A 20,098-nucleotide genomic window follows, 5' to 3' on the forward strand; every position below is an offset into this window, starting at 1 on the left:
CTACGCTCAAAATCCTACTTTAGAATGCCTCACTGCACTTGGGATTCTACTATAGAATACTTCGCTTCGCTCTGAATTCAAAATAGCGCCCTCGAGTATGCCCTCGAGGAACAAAATACCACTATAGCTCCTTGTAACACTAATAACTATTTCTGTCAATATATTTCAATTTTGGAAAATATACGTCATGTGCAGGGGGGACTTTTGGCAGAAATATTTTTCACGCATTCATTTATCTAACACCGAAGTTGATACTAGTAACAATAGTGACTAACAGCTAGGAATAGGCTAAGAAAATCACTGTTTTTTAAAGATGTTATGAGATATCATAATGAATGGTTAATTGTAGTTTACTGTTATTGCTTTGTATTTTTTATTTTAAGCACTATCTCAGCAGTGAAATAGAAACTTTAAAGTCTATACTAGATTATGAAGTTTACTATTCCTATTTTTATTTTATACATAATCAAAATGTTATTTATAATACGTAGTAAGTTTTTTTTAAATATTTTAGACAAATCGGACTCACTTCTACAACATATGGAGCAATATATCGAGATTATAGAAATTGTAGAAGAGGTATCTGCAGTTATAAAATTGGATGACTTTAAAAAGTCAGCCAATATAGTGCGTGAACTGCGAGAAAGTATAACGTCAGAAACATCTCCTGATATAAACTTGGCTGGTTCAGAACTCAGTATTAAAGAAGAACAGGTACAACTGGCCCAAAACTTGCAAAAGGCTTTAACAACATTGCAAATTGATGCTTTGGACTCTGAACAAGAGTTAGCACCACTTATAAATGACGATATACGACATCAAATTATTGAAGTGATCTCTGATTTACAAAATGATTTAGTCGCACTGACTAGCATTGATGTTGCTCTAGAAAATTCAGAATTGTCAGAAATTGATAAGCAAATGAAACAACAGTGTATAATGTCGACTCACGAAGAAGAAGGCGTTGGAAGTGTAGTCGAAGAGATTAAACATGGACAATATGCTATAAAGAATTCGGAAGAAAATCTGGAAGAGACACTTAATGTTATTAGTACAGATTTAGTCACTCAGTGTGATTCTCCGTTAATTTTAGACATTGAAGAAGCTCAGCATAAAACTGAGAGTTCTAATACTTCAAGTCTTGATATTTGTGACCAAAAACAACCATTAGAGCTAAAATCTGACATTGATCCCTTACATTTAAAGATGCCAGATTTATCAGAGATGAAGTTTGATGCAATTAAAGGTAATATTTTAATGGAAATAAATGTTAAAGCCATGATATTTTCGGTTATGATACAATCTGCTACAAACTTGAAAGCCTTTGAATAGTTACAGTTAGCAGTAGTATTTAAGTGGGTGAGCATGCAAAGCTGATTTTTTTAAATGCAGGCATTATCTTTATCTCCTAATATTTGAGGACTGTTTGAATTTTAACATTTGTATTTTTATCACTTCACCGCTAGCACCAATTTCCCAGCTTATAATATTACTTTTCAATGAGCATGGTTTGAGTCTAAATTTTTTTGTTTCTGAACATCATTGAGGTACTCCAATATTTTTATTTTTCAGATACACTCAGAAAGGATATCAATGACTATTTACGTCAAGATACCGTCGATGATATTAAAAAGTTACTGCCATCTGAAAGTTTCGAGCAGCTTGAACAGTCTCTACAAATTGCAGTAGAAGTACATAATAACGCTATACTAGAAGATAGTAGTTCTCCTGGTCAACAGGCATTTTTAAAAAAACAATTGGAGTTAGTCTTGACACTACAAGAAGTAATTTCAGCAATTTATAGCAAAAACCTTTGTGATGTGAATGAAAAGATTGTACAAAATTCATTGCAAACAGCAAAATCGGTCGTACAGAATCTACTTGATTCAGTTCAAATATATATAGCCTTAATAAATACTATAATTGAGTCTGAGGGTGAAATAGGTGAGAGTAAAACTTTAACAAAACAAACTTGTGAAGAAAATGCAACCAATTCCACAATTAGTGACGAAAATATTTTCATAAATGACGACTTAGCATTAGCTACTTTAAATGAAAGACAAAGATCTGAACACGATTTTACAGTTGTTGAAGAGGACAATAATTTTAACGACGTAAATGCGTTGCCTGAAGATATGTATAAGACTAGAATTGTGGGAAATGAAAATGTTAATGACGAATTTAATATAGGTAAGTTTTAGTTAAAAGTTTTTTATTCTATTCACATGAGATTCTATTTATGTGACACGGTATGGGTACCGTTAAAGTCTAACAGTCTTAGTAAACTTGTGTAGATGTTTATTAATTCAAAAGTTTTATTTAAATTAAAAAGCTGTGATAGCCTAGTGGTTAGTACGTTCGGCTCCTAAACGGAAATCGGGGGTTGGATCCCGGACACGCACCTCTAACGTTTTAAGTTATGTGCGTTTTTAAGCAATTAAATATCACTTGCTTTAACGGTGTAGGAAAACATCGCGAGGAAACCTGCATGCCTGAGAGTTCTCCATGTACTCAAAGGTGTGTGAAGTCTGCTAATCCGCATTGGGCCAGCGTGGCAGACTATGGCTTAAACCCTTTTCACTCTGAGAAGAGACCCGAACTCAGTAGTGGGCTGGCAATGGGTTGATCACGATTCAAATTACAATTCTGAAGCTGTGAGTGGGATCGGAGAGTGGTCCTACGGTAGGTGTATAACATCATAAATGGCTCAAAAACAATTATGTATTTCATCTATTTTTAACCCCCGACCCACAAAAAGGGATGTTATAAGTTTGATGTGTGTATCTGTGTATCCGTGTATCTGTGTATCTGTCTGTGGCATCGTAGCTCCTAAACGAATGAACCGATTTTGATTTAGTTTTTTTTGTTTAAAAGGTGGCTTGATCGAGAATGTTCTTTTCTATCCCCTTCAGGCCCAAAATATTGAATTCCTATAATGTTGAAGTTGCAAAATGTTGAGCAAAATGTTGAATTTCAATTCCCAAAATGTTTAACCCCAAAATGTTGAATACGCCAAATGTTGAATCTTAAAAGTCTTAAAACAAAAAAGGAATCAAAGACTTACTCGTTAAAGTTGTCAGTTTTAGACCATTTTCGTGACAGGAGCTATCTCAAAAGTTAATTGCTTTTCCCTGAATCCAGTTTATCTTTTTGTAAGAGAACTAATTACATACCTACAACTTTGTGCGGAACCCTCGGCGCGTGAGTCCAACTCACACTTGACCGTTTTTTTCTGTTAATTACGTTTAAGCATATGTGAATTAAAAGCTTACTTTTAAGATTCAGCATTTTGGGAATCAACATTTTGAGATTTGAAATTCAATATTTTGCGAATCCAACATCTTGGGATCCAACATTTTGAGCCTGAAGGTTTTAAAAGGGTGAAAAAAAGTTTGATTAAAAATTTACAAAACCCCCGACACTAAAACCTCTAAAAAGTAAAAAAAAAAATAAGTAAGTAGGTAGGTATTGGCCGTTTAAGTTTAATCTTCAATCTTAGTAAAGTTTTATCCAAACGCTCGTTCCGTCGGGGGATCGCTAAAGATAACAGAAACTATTCTTTCTAAAAATGACTTTCAAAGTCTAAACTTTACTTTACTAATTAGATTAAACTTAAACGGCCAATACATACTTACTTATATACATTTTTTACTTTGCAGACATTTTAGTGTCGGAGGTTTTTAAATTTTTGAAGTATATCATAATGATTAAACTTCACAATACTTATTATAGTAATAAAAAGCAAATAATTGCTGGCCGCCTGTTACTTATGAATCAAAATCCATAAAAAACTGGAGAAATGCGAATACCAGTCGCATCTGAAGGGTTCCATACCATCGTACATGATTTTTAATTTACGTGGTGGTATTTAGAAATTTTTATTATTTGTTTTTATAGCGGTAATAGAAGATGTAATATCGACTCTACTTTCATAGATCAGTCGGTCAGTTACGAAGGCTTTATATGATTTTCATTTATATTTAAAAAAAATTGCTTGCATTATATTTTTAAAACAAATATCTTTGTAATAAACAAACATACTTTGATTTGTCTAGAGAGTGCAACAACTATAAAAGTTATATTGGAAGACCAGAAGCTTGATGATAAAGCACTTGAATTGGAGCTAACTGAACACGAAGGTTCGTCTTCAAAAGATTCTAAGTCACCTAATTTCATGGCAACTATTGAAAATATAACAGATATAAATATTGCCGATTCAATTAATGTTCAAGAAGAGTCTATTGACACAAATAACAAAAAGAAAACAGTGGGTGAAATAAATAATAAATCTAGTTTAAACGAAGAAAATATATTGATGGATAGTAACGGATTGAGTGTCATTGAAATCAAAACTTCGGTACAAGATGAAATAATCCCAGGTAGTGAAGGTAAGTTTTTTGACATACAAACTCATATACTCACCTTGTAGCCATGACGACACTTTACGACGATTATACCGGCGTGACACGATATTTTTGATTATTCCTAAGCAAAATAAATCAATTTTAAAAACTTACAATTTATAGTCCTTACAACTTTTTAACAATATATTTATCTTTTAGATACATATACGGATAAAGAAAAATCGAATGCTGTGCTTCAGTTAGAGACTTTATTACAAGAAGCTAACGAAACAGTTTATTTATCGGAAGATTATCCTATTATTCAAAATTCTGAAGAGCTGCAAGACATACTTGAAGAAGTACAGACTGTAATATTAAAATTAAAATGTGACTTTGATGGCTCAAGGAATGAAATTCTGAACGAAAATATTGAAGATTTAGAGTGTAACGTAAGAAGCGTACAGCTTCAAATAAATGAAAATTGTCCACCAGCCCTGTTGAAGGAAGCTTGTGCGAACTTGCAAACTCTTGCAAATTCTATAAGTAACATTCACAATACACAAAATACCTTTTCAAAAGAAAATAACGCACTTTCTGTTTGTATAAATGAAGCTGAGCAGGTCATAGAAATACTAGAAGAAGTATCTTGTTCGAAGGTTGATACTAACTTAGATAATATAATTTTAAACCTCAATGATATAAAAGGTACTATGAAATCTTTAAAATCTTGTTTCATGGATAATGCAGAATCTTTGATACTCAGAGGTATTGAGGTACTACAAAATTTAGATCATGTTGAAGAGAAAGTTTTTGCTTTAGAAAAAGAGTTAGAAGCAAATAGCGAAATTGATGTGAATTTTCGAGATAGTATAATTGCAGCAACACATTCTATATATGGAAGTATTTCAGATATGAGAGGTAACTTATGCAGCATACAAAAGAAATATATGTATGATAATTACGGACAGCCATCAATAAACTTTTTAAAATCAATAAAAAATGTAAATCTAATATTAAATTATGATAAAAATGACGATTGGAAGAAGTTTGCAAAATCACTTCGCAAAGTTTTAAATCATTTTGAAGATGTTAAGTTCTATATAAATTTTGACAAAACAGCTCGATTACCCAGTGATTCGGCTTTTACGAAAATTCTTCTTGGTGAACTAAGTACCATGCTGTCAATAGTTTTGCAAAACACAAAAGATTTAGATAATAGTCTTACGGATCGAGTCAAAGAGGCTCTAAATTATGTTAGCGAAACTCTTAACAAAATGGAAAATAGAACAACTTTAGAAGTAAAAGAAAAAATACCAATTTTTAAGAAATTGTCAATTAAAATGTATGACATCACAGAAACAATCAAAATTATCGTACAGACAAATATAGACAATATCAATCAGCCTTCAGAAGCTAACGAGAAATTATCTAAAAAAGAAGAAAATGTGATAAAAATATCACATGGTAGTGCAGAAAATGATGAAAGCACACTAATAAATATTGTCAATGCAGAGACTACAAACGTGATAAATTCTATTAGTATAGACAATAATGAAGTTCTTCTGAGTAATAAAACTTTAGAATCTTCACAAGATGAAAGTGAAGATGCCCAACAGCTAAGAGAACTTAAAAAAGAGAAAAATATTATTAAAGAATCAGAAATTCAAATGACTGGGTTAGACGATATAAATCGATTTGAAAAAAAAGATAATACAACGACTTTTAAAAATCAAAATGAAAATGACGTATCAACCTTGGATTCATGCGCTGAAAGTATAGTTGTTATACCAAATGATAAAGAGATAAGAAAATTGGATCTAGAAAAAGAGCAAGATATCAAAAAAAGAAGTATAGATATTCTTGATGCACCAGATAACTACGAGGCGAGTCAAATAATTCCAAAAGTAGAAGAATATATCGTTGATTATGCCGGAGAAGTTCTTACCCCCTCTGAATCAAATGATGTTGTCCAATCACTGAATATAGAAGAAATGAAGGAAGATAAAATTCATAGCACCATAGCTAAACAACTTATTGCCGAAGACTCCAAAAGTTACTTTGCTGAACCTGAAAAACAGCAACAACATGATAAAATTATATCCTTGGATTCCTTACAGTATGCCGAACAAAAAGATTCTGATAGTGAAGAAAACATTGGAACATTAATAAATGAAAATACTGTGGAAAACTTAAAAGCAGTACAACAAAATGAAGAAAAGGAGGAAGATATGAATTTAAAGATAAAATCAAACAAAGTAGATAGTACCGAATCTAGTGTACAAATTATCAAAGAAGATTTATTGACTGATTACGTAACTGACACTAAAAGTAACACAGGTGATGCTAAAATGGCAGAAATTAAGATACTTGAAGTTTCAGAGTTTTCAAATACACAAGGAAAGGCAGATGAAAAAGACGAACCTCAAAAAGAAAATACCGAAAATACTATCACAGACAATACCCCTTCCAAACCCAAAGATCTTGAAACAATTGTAAAAAAAGAAGAGGAGATTCAAAGTAAGTTGCAACAAGTAACAATTGACATTGAAGAAGATATATTGATTGAAAAAATGGCTGACACTAATGGCAGTAGTAAAATTAAGGATAAAATAGCAGAAACTCAGATAGTTGAAGGATCAGTATTTCCAGATTCACAAAGTAGGGCAGAAATGAAATATGACTCTACAAAAGAAAAAAGCGAAAGCAATATACTAAATGTCGGTCCATCTGAATCTATAGATATGAACATAATTAAAGAGGAAGAAGAGGAAATCCAAGGTAATTTGCAAGAAGTGGAAATCAAAGAGTCAGAAATAAATAGTGAGAAAATATTGAAAAGTGAAGAAAATGAAAAAGAAACTGTTGTCACAACAGGACTACAAATTGATATTGTGAAAAATGGACAAACATCACAAGAAGACATTAGCTCTAAAGAATATGACAAAACCACTCCATCAACAAGTTCAGAAGAGCTAATCAAAGATAAACCAAAAGAAGAATATAATGTAACAGAACCAAATATAACAGAACTGAAGAAAATACCTATATCAATACAGGAAGTAAAAACGGTAGAAATAGCACAAAATTTAAAGACTGAAGATAAAAATAAAATAATTTCTCAAAAACCACAACAAGCTGAAAATACTAAGATTGAAAAACTAAAGCATGATGAAAGTTGTATAATAGAAGCTGAAAACACAGACAGAAAGCTTGAAGACAATACAAAGGAAATTGCTGAAGAAGCAATTTTGATAGTAAATGATCAACACTCTAAAAGTGAATCACCAAAGATCATAATGAATAATGAGAACTCAATAACAGAAGAAAAAACAGATAAGGCTGAAATTATCATGGAGGTTTGTGGATCTCAAGATTTGCTTTATGAAAGCATGACAACAGATATGGAATATATGGGTGAATTTAAAGAAAAAGATGAAGTCAGATTACCAATCAAAATATCTGAATCCAAAAATAATGAAGAGCAAGATAGTGAAATTGTTTTGATTTCAAAAGAAATATTACCTGCAGATGAATATGTGAACAGTGACAAAATCATACCCGAAACCAAAGAATATTGTATGATTAATTCAAATCAGAAACAAAGAGAACAGACAGAAACAGAAATAACTAAAATAGAAAAAGAAGATGAAACCCAGTTATTTAGTGCTTCCGATAAATCCAGATGCAAAATGAACGAAGAAGAGTGTCAAGAAAAGCAGTCAAATCAAAGTGTACTTATTAATAATAATGAGGAAAACCTCCAAGATAAGGCAAAAAAGAATGAATGTAAACCTGAAACCATATTATTGGAAGAGATTGAGTCAAAACAACACATAGTAAAGCTTGACGTCGATGAACATCTTGATATTGAAAGGAGTAAAGGAGAGATTTCATCTAAGGATGTCATAGATTCTAATATAAGCACATTACTCGAAAAACAAAGTGATTCAAAAGATGTGGAAACTAAAGAAGAAAATGAATGTGTAAAAAAACATTTCAGTGACAAAACAGATAAGACTGAACCAAAAATCAAAACAGAATCTGAGAATTCTGATATTCAAGTAACTTTATCAAATGTAGAACTGCAGCAAGAAACAGATAGCAAAGTCTCTGATGAGAATATGAATGTTGAAAAAGAAATAAAAGATATAGCTACGCCGATACAAAAATCAGAACCTATTAAAAAAGAGCAGGATCAACATTTAGACACAAGTGAAATTGCAGAAACACCAGATGGCATATTGGAAAAACAAAATGAAAAACCTAAAGCAAAAGTAAAAAAGACGATTAAAGGTAAAAATAATGAAAAAAAGCATCTCAAGAAACAGGAAGAGGTAGAATTCCAAAGTATCGAAAAGCCACAGATAAGTCAAACAGAAAATCTTGAAAAAAAAATAATTGAGATGCAGGAAGAAAATAAACTTAATCAATACTGTAAAAATATAAAAACAGAAGAAGAAAATGAAAATAATGTTAAGCCAATAGAAGACCTAAGGGAGCAACCCGTAGTTCAAAGTGATAAAAACAAAGACCAAATAATAAATCAACAGATCGTACCCGAAGAAATATTGCCTAAGACAGACGATATAAATATTATTGAAACGGAAAAGTACAGTGAAAAAAGAGGGGCTCAGAAGAGAACATCTGAAATTCATTTGCAGGATTATAAACAACAGCCAAAAACTGAAGAAAAGGAAACAGATGAGATCCTTAATATAACACCCAGAGAAAAAACATGTGAATTAGATGGGGAATCTGTTGAAAAGAAAAAAATTGATAGCAATCAAACGTTCGTGAAAAAAGAAAATTTAGGTAAGCCAGAGAAAGAGCTTGGAGAAAAACACCTTATTGAAACTGATACCGTAAATGTCGAAAGGAATGAACAAGACCAACAGCTGTCTAAAACATTATTGCTTGATGAAATAAATAACAAAATAAAAAACAATAATAGGGTAGAACTAAATACAAGTGAGATAGAAGCTATCGACGACGAAAAAAGTAGGGATTTAATCACAAAAGAGGAAAAAGCTGTAAAGCATCCACGTGATGTTCAAGAACAGCCAAAAATCATCGACAATGACAAAAATAAGGATATCAAGGAAACTAAAGAAATATGTGGGTTAAACAAAGCAAATGAAAATGAAATATTGAAACCAGACGAATCTTATACCAATATCGATATCGATATACCAATTGGGCTAATAGACGGATGCACTAGTACAAAGAAACTCCAAAAATCTAAGAATGTTTTAACAGAATATCAAATAGATGAAAAACACACATTAGGCGAGGATTATAGTTTACATGGTCAGTCTGCATATTGTGCGGACGAATTACAGAGTACTTCTCAAGAAAGAAATGCTATAAACAGTGATGATATTCAAGAAAGTAATTTAATAAGCAGAAACGAAATTAACCTGGATTCTAAAGTGAGCAAACATAAAGAAATTAGGCAACGTCCTTTATTTATTGACCGCAGCCAACCGGATTACGGACAAGACTTTGCAAGACCTCCTGGTTATACTACTAAGTTATTTGATAATGACAACTCACCATTGGAAATCAAGACAACTAGTAAAAGCCCCACTATATATAGAGCCCAAACCCTTGTTCAAGAGTCGCAGCTTAAATCTTCTTTGCCACCTTACATTGACCAACGCTCGAATATTTCAGAGGGGCGTTCTGAGCATAAACAAAGATCAAACACCACAAGCGACTCGAAAAGTACAATATCGGAAAAACGTGGTAGTTACTCCAGAGATTTTAAAAGGAAACCAGTTTTTTCAACATATTTAACAGATCGCACGGCAGTAGAAAGTTCCCGCGTGAAACTTACGTGCAGTGTTTTATCAGTAACAGACCCTAAAATTACTTGGTATAAAAATGGTACTTTATTAGATAATAAGCACAATAAATGTAGAACCAAGTGTGTGGATGGCTTAATAACTTTAGAAATCCTTAATGCGGTTCCGAGTGATTCTGGCGAATACAGTTGCACTGTAGAGAATGAAAATGGATCTGTCACATCATCCGCTAATTTAAAAGTGTATCCAGGTTTCGAAGCTTCCCCGATACCGCCAACATTCACACGCTCTATTCGTGGTAAGTGTCAATGAAGTAAAAAAAGTCATTTTCTTAAGTGTAAACTAATAAGCTAAATATTTTTTTTTTTACAGATACTTATCACTTACATGAAAATGAATTAGTGCTTGAATGCCGAATTCGAGGACAACCCTTACCAACAATAACTTGGCTTAAGGATAACCGACCTATTTTAATGAACGAGCGATATCAGGCACACTATTTAGCTGACGGTGTTTGTAGACTAACCATTCAATCTCCTAATGAAGATGATTCTGGGAAATATACGTGCAAAGCTGAAAATTCTATGTGGTCAGATCAAATTACGCATGAGGTTTACTTCACTAGTAAGTTAATTATACTTAAATTAAGCTAAATAATGCCCACGATTTCGTCCACGCAAATTAGATTTCTTTGTGGGAACTTTGATTTTTGTTATGTAAAATTTTATTATATCAGCTTGCGTTTCTCATAATAAATGAATCAGGTTAGATGAGATTATCACTATGCACTCGCTCCACACACAAATTCTGCCGCCAAACCCATAATATTAATGGTAGGCTAGGGCTTACTACCACCATGGCCCGAATAGAAACAGAAGGGTTTAAGTTTAAGCCCTAATCCGCTAGCCAAATGCGGATCGGCAGACTTCACACACTTTGACAACATTATGGATAAGTCTTAGGTATATAACTATATAGGTTTCATCACGATGTTTTCCCTCACCTTTAAAGCAAATGATATTTCTTATTTCTGTAACTCTCATAGCTCTTCGTTTCGTAGGCGGCCGAAGGGGCTCCGAAAACCATCACCGCTTGAACAATAATGTGATTTAATACTAACAGTTACATATGTGTACTTATTTATTTAAAAATATTAACTAAGCTTAATACATATTTTTATCTATTTTGATTTATTACAGATAAGGAACGTCGTCACATTAAAAATATCGCTAGCTCTGAATATGTACGTTTAAATCGTCAAGCTACTGAGTCAAGGCGTCCTCATTTCACAAATGTTTTATCTGATCACAAAGTAGTTAGTGGTGGTACTATAGGATTGCAAGTAGAAATAAGTGGTTCACCCACTAGAGTAGAATGGTTGCGTGAAGGCCAGTCGGTAACAGAGACCTACAGAAATGCACAGACATACATTGACCGTGGTTTATACACATTAGCTCTGTCCGATGTAACAGAAAAAGAATCGGGCTTATATACTTGTAGAGCTTGGAGTACTCATGGTACTGTAGATATGAACGCTTCAATAACAGTGGTTCAACCAAATCAATTTGAAGGAAAGCCAGCCACAATAATAAGTCGACCAGTAAAAGATTTACTAATATCTGTTGGTGAAGATTTAAATATTTCCTTTAGGGTACAAGGAGAGCCGAAGCCAAAAGGTAATTTATGAGTCTTTCATGGTTAATGTGTTTTACTATCGATTAATGATATTGTTCTAAAAATTTATGTTAAAAAGTTAATTTCGGATGTAAGCAAAAATAACAGTCTTCAAAAACTCCTAGCGGAGAAATACGCCAGAAGTTATATAAAAACATATTATATTTATAATTACTCTGCATCATAATTTTGATACATTATGTAACCAATTTTTTTACAGTTTTCCTTATGAAAGGAATCAGAGATATTACTAACAGTCAACGAGTATGTAAAATGACTTCTGACGATTACGTAAAATTTACATTAAAGAGATCCGTAATCGCCGACGCTGGAACTTATTGTGTCTTTGCGAGAAATGCCTATGGTTGTGACAGAGCTTTTGTAACAGTAGTGGTGAGTTCTTCACTTTTAAAACTTTAAAAAATTGCCGATCTGAAACTCAAGACACTAAATAAAAATATGAACATATTTTCAAGTACCTATTTACTTTCTTCTTTTAGATTCGACAACGTGCTTCTTCTGACCATCTTATATCTGACTGGACATACCCAATGGATGATTTAGCTATTTCAGTCGTTGACCGAAATTATCAATGTAAGTAAATCTCTGAAATTATTATCTATTACTCCTACTGTACTATTACAGTTTAAATTTAAATCTTTTTACAACATCGATTACTCGTTACTTACCATATTACTAATAAACATTATAAAACAATTATGAATCAACTACTAATGTCAACTTATGTATAAAGCTACCTAAAAAAGTTGAGCAAAAACATTTCGTGCGAGTTGCTTTTATGTCGACCACATAAGGATGCCAACGTTCACGGTTTTCCAATATAAAATCAAGCCCCGTAATTCATAAAAGTTAGTAATGCGTGCCCGGGAACCATCTCCAGACCCTTCCCTGCTCCTCGTCTATATGTAATATGAGATCAATATAGTATTAGTTTTTATGTTCGTAGTTCGTATATTTGATATAATTTTGGTTTTGTAGCTGTGCCCGATAGGATCCCAAGTGAGCCAACTACTGTGGATGGTGGAAACAACTGGGTTTCACTTGCGTGGCCTAAACCAGTATCTCAAGTGAAAGCCCCTATTCTAGCGTACAAAGTGGAGAATTGGTTACTTGGAAAAGAAGGAGGCGCTCGATGGGTTGAATTAGGAATTACACCTAGAAATTGCTTTGATGCTTTTAACTTAAAACAAGGCGAAGAATACCATTTTAGAGTCACCCCAAGAAACCGTTATGGCTGGGGAGAATCTGTTCAAACATCAATTCCTATTCGTATTGGACTAGTCGGTGATAGGCCAGAGTTTATAGAAATTCTTCCAGGCCAGTTAAAAGTACTGGTTGGCGAAACAGCAACTTTATGTTGCAGTTTTAAAGGCAACCCTATGCCGGAAATTGTATGGATGAAGAATGGTCATGAAGTGGAAGAAGAAACAGAAAGAGTTGTGGTACAATTAAATGGTAACAATACTTCCCTACAAATAAATGACATAAATATAGAAGATGAGGGCAGATATAGTTGTGAAGCTACCAATATTCATGGTCGTTCTTCTACATATTCGAGAATGGCAGTAATAACGGACAGACAAATCTGGGCAGCCGATGCTAAACTTAAAAGGTAAATGTAAAATATAACTTTTTAGGAAAGATTATTTTATTTTGTTATTTTTTTGTAATCAACAGCGTTACAGATATATACGTAGTTTCACAGTTCAGACTTAATTAAAATATTAAAATAAGGTCAAAAAGGTTTACAATTTTAGTCAATAATTTACAAGTATTTATAAAAGCACATAGGTTTGAAGATACAATGTCAAAATACTGTTTCCGCTTGGTTGTATATAGATTTAATAAATTATTTAGCGGTTAATACAAAACCTTATTGTTTGTAGAGAAAGATCAGCAGGGGCCAATGGAGAATATCCTCCACAATTTACAATGCGCTTAAGGGACCGTCGTGTGCAAGCCACATACCCCGTACGACTTACATGCCAGGTTATTGGAAGTCCATCCCCAATAGTAACTTGGTTCAAAGACGGAGAAGAAGTATCAGTAGACAGTAAGACTATTTTTAAATAAATTAAGTAGATTAGTTTTCCACATTTTTTAAAGTTCGTATGAAATAACGGATGTGCGAATATCACTTGCTTTCTTCTACTTTCTCATTTAAACAAGTGTATTAGCTACATATACGTAAAAATCGAATAATCATTTGTTACTCCATATTGGTACCTCATTGGTTTTTGAAAATCCCCTGGGACCTCATTGATTTCCCGGGATAAAAAGTAGCCTGTGTGTTAATCGAGGGTTATGTGTTAATCTATCTCCATTCCAAATTTCAGCCAAATCCATCTGTTAGTTTTTGCGTGAAAAAGTAACAAACATAAATACATACATACTTTACGTCTTTATAATATTAGTGTGATTTTAATTAGCTTTACATTCCAAGCTAGCTTCATCTAGGATTAAATACGACCGTCTGAGGAATTTCAGTGCATCTCATAAATTACCTATTGATAGGTTCAATAGTTGGAAAAAAATTACAGGTCGCCGTACAACATCTCAAGATGAATATTTTTACACATTGGAAATTGCGCCCACTACTTTGGACGATGGGGGTGTTTATGAAGCTATGGCAAGAAATGGATGTGGAGCAATCAGTTGTCGATGCAATCTCGTGGTTGATAAAGGCATCAGAGCATATATCGCACCCGAATTTTGTTGTGGTTTTGACCCACTATATCGCGTATGTGAAGGTACGTTAACTTCCTAGTAAAGGCGAATTTGGAACTGTTAAGTTACCGTTAAATTTACGCAATTGATTATAACCACTACATCACTGCAATATATATTTTTCAATAAATTCGTGATTATTTTTAATTTTATGAACTTAACAATTGCTTTGCAACGAATAGGCGTGAAAATTTAGTTTCTTTAAAACTATTTAGTTGTGAACCATTTATTTTTGTAGTGTAAAGTTCAGCTCATTTTCGTGGTTTTTAATCGAGGTTCGATCACTTAGAATAAAGTACGACTTTAATTAAGGATAATCTTCTATACGTCTACTTTTGTCTCGTTTACAGTTAACTGACCCAATTTGACACATGCACCTATTTTATATGAAATTGTATTTTATAATTCTAGGCGACGAACTTAGAATTTCAGCAGTCGTTGAAGCATACCCATCTGTTGGCGTAACCTGGTATCGAGATGGCGTCAGATTAAGGACAAGTCGTCGAGCCGTTATGACTTTAGATCGTGATGGGCAGATTGAATTAGCTCTTGCCTCTGTCGCTGCACGTGATGCTGGCATCTATACATGTACTGCATCTAACGAAGTAGGAAGAGCTTCTACCTCTTGTAAAGTGGAAGTCGTACAAGGAGAACAAACAAGTGAAACTCCTAAAGTGCCACCAATTGTTGTTAGCCCAGATTTGCCGTAAGTTTTAAATAAAACACGTATAATAATATTTTTAATAAAAACACGCCTTTAAATTAACTTAGATAGCTAACGTTCAGGCTTACCGCTATTAAAGGTAACCATCCATCAAAATGACGGCCTTTCGAAACGACGACCTTTTAATTATTATTTTAATTATTACAGATACTCAAAGGAGCCAATGTTCATAAAAAAACCACGGTCCAGTGAGGCACATGAAGGAGACACTGTTATAATTGAATGTGAAGTGATAGGCGATCCTAAACCTGAAGTTTATTGGCTAAGAGATTTTCTTAAGGTAAATAAACTACTAAACTATTTCTAAAATACTCTATAAGTCTTATGTAGTTTATAAGTTAAAGATTCTTGCGTAAGTTTGGTTACGAATGTTTTAAATAATACCGCCAATCACTTTGTATCAATATTGAAATATTTATTAATCCCCGACCCAAAAAGAGGGGTGATATAAGTTTGAGGTGTGTATCTGTGTATCTGTCTGTGGCATCGTAGCTCCTAAACTAATGAACCGATTTTAATTTAGTTTTTTTTGTTTGAAAGGTGGCTTGATCGAGGTGTTCTTAGCTATAATCCTAGATATCGGTTCAGATGTTTGACTTTTGTTATCAGCTCTTTTCTAGTTACTGTAACCTTCACTTGTCGAGGGTGTTATATATTTTTAATGTACACTTGTTTAAACTTTTGTTTAACATATTCCAGCCCGATTACTACCGAGACTCGAGTCATTTCAAGCGGGTTGGTGCAGGACCTGCATACCGGTTTGAAATTCCTCATGCAAAGTTTGACTACACCGGTGCTTACTCTATAGTAGCTAAGAATATACACGGTGAAGCAAAGGCGATTATATCATTGCAAATATTGGTTAAAGGTTCGTTAAGTTTTTACTTCTGCATGTCTTTGATTTCTATTCCAGCTATTATTAAAATTGAATAGCGCATCAGCTATTGTAGTTTTTTTAAATAGGTAAAATTACCTAAATAAAAATAACTTTAAATATAAATTTAGCTATAATTTGAGACATCTATAGAAATAGAAAAATTTTTATTCTTTTACAAGTGATTTTTTTCCTAGTTCCTACCACGAAAAACCATCAAGAAATTCGGCGGTTGCTCTTTTCATTTAATAATCAAATAGTCCGGCACATTGCTGAAGCGAGTTAAATACGTGCATTATCAATTATCCATCTCATTCATATGCCAAATGTTTATTCGCAGATTCAACGTGCAGCGATGATACCCATAATATTCGATACGGGTAAGTAATATCGAAATAGTATTCATTAATAGAACCCGTACATTCTAAGAAACATAGAGGTAGTATCTGAGAAATGACTCGCCATAATTGCTCTGTCTCAACTGGCATGTCAAAAGTATGATTTATCTGCAGCTCGATTGCGGTAGAATGACAGCCACAATATCACGATTGCAATCATCTCTGATTGGTTACTACAAGAATAGTTCTAGCCAATAACAACAATTGCGATTGTAATAATGATTGATGCAGGCTTCTACTAGGTTAACTTTACTTAACTAAAAGCAAATAATATGGCGAGTTCTTTCTCAGCTTGTACGCGTAATGCCTGTGGGCTTTATCAAGACATATAATACCTTCAAATAACATGTGGTATATGAAAACTGTTCTCGTTCAAAAATTAGAAACAAAATAAAATAATAAAATATTGCGTAATGTGCATTTCCTTCGACGGCATATGTGACACACAGCTGTTTTAATTTCAGACGTGTAGAGGTAATCCCACGTTTCGACAAAGAGCTCACAGACTTGCTGTGTTATGACGGTGATGCTATAGAATTCGAGTGTCGAGTATCTGGAAATCCTGAACCAGATATTAGATGGATCCATTATACTGAGGTAATTTTGTAATACATTTATAGCGGGGCCTTGTCTGAAAAACATTTCCAAGCATTTTCAAATAATATTTTAAACACAGCAATAGTTTTTTCCATTATTCCTATTGTACCTATCTATTTATTCCTATTTTCTGGGCTCCAACTCCTTAAAACCCTGATAGTGATACCCCGCCTAAAACCGGAAAGTCATGGATCTGCCAATTATTCAACTATTGTACTACTTACATAGACTTTGTAATCGTCAGCAACATTTATGTTATCAACATCTGGTTCCATAACCTGAATCCTTATTTTAGAAATAATGGGACAGTGTTTATGTACCTATATACCTACTATGAGAGCAAAGAGGTAACGATATTAATTTATATAAATATAAATTAAACTAATTAACTTAACTTTAAAGTTTTATGTTAATATGCTTGATGATAACTCTGGTTTATTGTTTTGTATTTGTATTTGTAAGTATTTTCTATTAAATTTCTTAGGTGCTTCCGGAGTGCCCAGACTTTGAAACGTCTTACGATCTCGGCACAGCGCGACTCAAAATAAAGCAAGTAACCGCTGAAGATGAAGGCACCTACACTTGCGAAGCTTCTAATAGTTTGGGAAAAGCAACTTCAAGTGCTTGTTTAGTTATATACCGTAAGTTTTTGTTCAATGTTGTTATAAAAAATTTAATTTTTTTTATTACATTTAAAAAAAAAATGAAAATATTACAATAAAACTTAAAGCTAGCCTTATCTAATTACTATACAAATCATGCCCGCGTGGAATGGTGCCAATTTTATCTTCTGTATTTGTTCCTTGATAGTACCGACACGTTGGACAATGAAGCGTGAGTTAGAGAGATACTCAATCTTCAAAATTATTGCCGTCGTTTTATGCTTTATATTACGTAAAAGCAACAGACTTCTCCATGAGATCACTCCAATGGCAACTAAGTTAAAGCATTATTTTAGCTCCCGGCGAACCAAACACGCTAAGCCAAAGGCTACGCCGGCCGCCCGCGCTCCTGTCGGCCTCTTCGACACCGCGCTCCACACCGCGCACCACTCCTGCCAGGTCCCTCTCCAGGACACCAGGTAACTCTTTTCCTTTTATATTACAGACTTAGGTCCCTACTATAATTACAGTTGAGTTTTTTTTGAATTAGTGTTTACAGTCCGACAATAGTGCAAATAGGTAGCTAACTTTATTTTATACTTACGCTCTACCTACCTATGCTCTTCGAATTTTGTTAAAAACAAACGACTTTAAAAAAGTTAGAGAAGGTTTACCAAGAGTTTCATTGATGAATAAATTAACGTTTTTTTTTCAAACAGGTTTAAAATAATATTTTACGCTTGTTTAAATCTTTTGCCGTGATTTTAGTCAGTTTTTTTAATACAATTTTTACCCTTATCTAAAAGGTCCGGACCTCAGGCGTCTTTGCAGTCCATCGCGCGAAATCGCGCCAAAATTCTACACTTATCCATACAACAGAGTAGTTGAAGAAGGCGACACGGTAGTGTTCCAGTGTGCAGTGAGAGGCCTTCCACCGCCTTGGGCCACATGGGACAAGGATGGAATTATAATAACTCCGACAGCAAGAATCAGCATAAGAGAAAAGGAAGACATGTTTAGAATATTAGAAATTGAGCAAGTCACTATAGAAGATGTGGGGCTTTATAGAGTCACGTTGGAGAATGACTACGGTAGAGCAGAAGCTTCAGCTAGGCTGGAAGTTATATCTCAAACAGGAAAGTTTTACGGCAGTAGATCCTACAGTGTTTCTCCGAGAAAATGTCTTCCCTACAGAAGAAGAACGCCTTCTTTGACTAGACAAGACTGATAAGTAAATCCAGATTGAAATAATTTTATATCGTACGAAAATTCATAACAGTGCAGTGCGGCCTAGCAAGAGGTGACCAAGAAAGTACTGTTTAGATAAGTAAGTAGGTATTTCTAAAAATCGTAAACTAGTAAGCAATGCGAAGTGCATGGGTACCCATTTTTTATTAAATACATAAGCAAAGCGAATAGTATTTTGGACAATTTTCCAAGTTGTGCTACTATTGACAACTGAAACGCCGCCGCATTGCCGTGCGTATCCATATATAACAATTGATTTACATTGACTATGTATTTTTTCAGGTTATATTTAAAGGAGCAGGCGGCTTGTGCAACAAACTGTTTTATTTAGATTTTTCAAATATTTTCTTTGCATTTTAATCGATGTAGTTGTTACAGTAGGTTTATTAACCTAACTTTAAAAAATGTCACAATATCTTATAGAACATAATGAATTTAGTTTTTAAATACTATCAAAAACAGTAATCATTTAGGCATTAAAATATTTTAAATATAGTTAAATGATTACATCTAACTATTTATCTGTTCTAGGAACACCAGTTTGCGTTTTTGCGTGTCCCTTGAATTATATTTATTTCATAGTGATAAGGAAAGTTATTTTTGCAAAAAATAGATAGGTAGATCTGCTTCTAAAATATTACTTAATTAGAAAAATATATTACAAAACCATTTGACGACCGTTACCGTACCAGAAGGAAATGAATCTTATAGTAAAATGGGGCCAATTTTTCACATTTTTTGTTTATAATGTGATTTACATTGGCAGGACACATAAAATTGTATTGTTTTTTAATGTATCGCGAACCATGCGATATAATATCCAAACGAGTCAACTGGTACGCTAGCGACGTTTGAATCGAATCCTTGTTTTTATTTTCCTCGTAGGCATAGACGAGTAGTTTATAGCACATTATGTACCTATATTATATATAGTTTGTTATATCTTAGAATATAGTCCAATCGCACGCCTGGAGTATTATAAATTAAATTGTATTATGAGTTTGTGGAAGTTTTTCTTTTTTATTTCTCTTCATTTTTTTTGTATCAGAAGAGGATATTTTGTACTAAATAGGTGTAGACCGACAC

General features: G+C 33.4%; 1 protein-coding gene across 1 annotated transcript in view; it reads left to right on the plus strand.

Annotated features, from left to right (window-relative positions):
• Positions 1-19,027, plus strand: part of LOC123880148 (titin homolog) — a 45,528-nt gene extending 26,501 nt beyond the window's left edge. Inside the window, exons 11-31 of the mRNA XM_045928095.1 lie at positions 515-1,246; positions 1,573-2,190; positions 4,056-4,388; positions 4,563-7,483; positions 7,514-7,749; positions 7,975-10,445; positions 10,520-10,771; positions 11,347-11,823; positions 12,042-12,214; positions 12,322-12,415; positions 12,821-13,454; positions 13,729-13,895; positions 14,383-14,592; positions 14,981-15,275; positions 15,441-15,573; positions 15,993-16,161; positions 16,508-16,547; positions 17,030-17,162; positions 17,647-17,803; positions 18,121-18,243; positions 18,571-19,027. Coding sequence (XP_045784051.1) covers positions 515-1,246; positions 1,573-2,190; positions 4,056-4,388; positions 4,563-7,483; positions 7,514-7,749; positions 7,975-10,445; positions 10,520-10,771; positions 11,347-11,823; positions 12,042-12,214; positions 12,322-12,415; positions 12,821-13,454; positions 13,729-13,895; positions 14,383-14,592; positions 14,981-15,275; positions 15,441-15,573; positions 15,993-16,161; positions 16,508-16,547; positions 17,030-17,162; positions 17,647-17,803; positions 18,121-18,243; positions 18,571-18,992 — 10,790 coding nt within the window. The 3' untranslated portion in view covers positions 18,993-19,027. The remainder of the gene's footprint in view (positions 1-514; positions 1,247-1,572; positions 2,191-4,055; positions 4,389-4,562; positions 7,484-7,513; positions 7,750-7,974; positions 10,446-10,519; positions 10,772-11,346; positions 11,824-12,041; positions 12,215-12,321; positions 12,416-12,820; positions 13,455-13,728; positions 13,896-14,382; positions 14,593-14,980; positions 15,276-15,440; positions 15,574-15,992; positions 16,162-16,507; positions 16,548-17,029; positions 17,163-17,646; positions 17,804-18,120; positions 18,244-18,570) is intronic.
• The last annotated feature ends 1,071 nt before the right edge of the window (positions 19,028-20,098 follow it).

Source organism: Maniola jurtina, chromosome Z, assembly GCF_905333055.1.
Source record: "Maniola jurtina chromosome Z, ilManJurt1.1, whole genome shotgun sequence".
Taxonomy (NCBI): Eukaryota; Metazoa; Arthropoda; class Insecta; order Lepidoptera; family Nymphalidae; genus Maniola; species Maniola jurtina.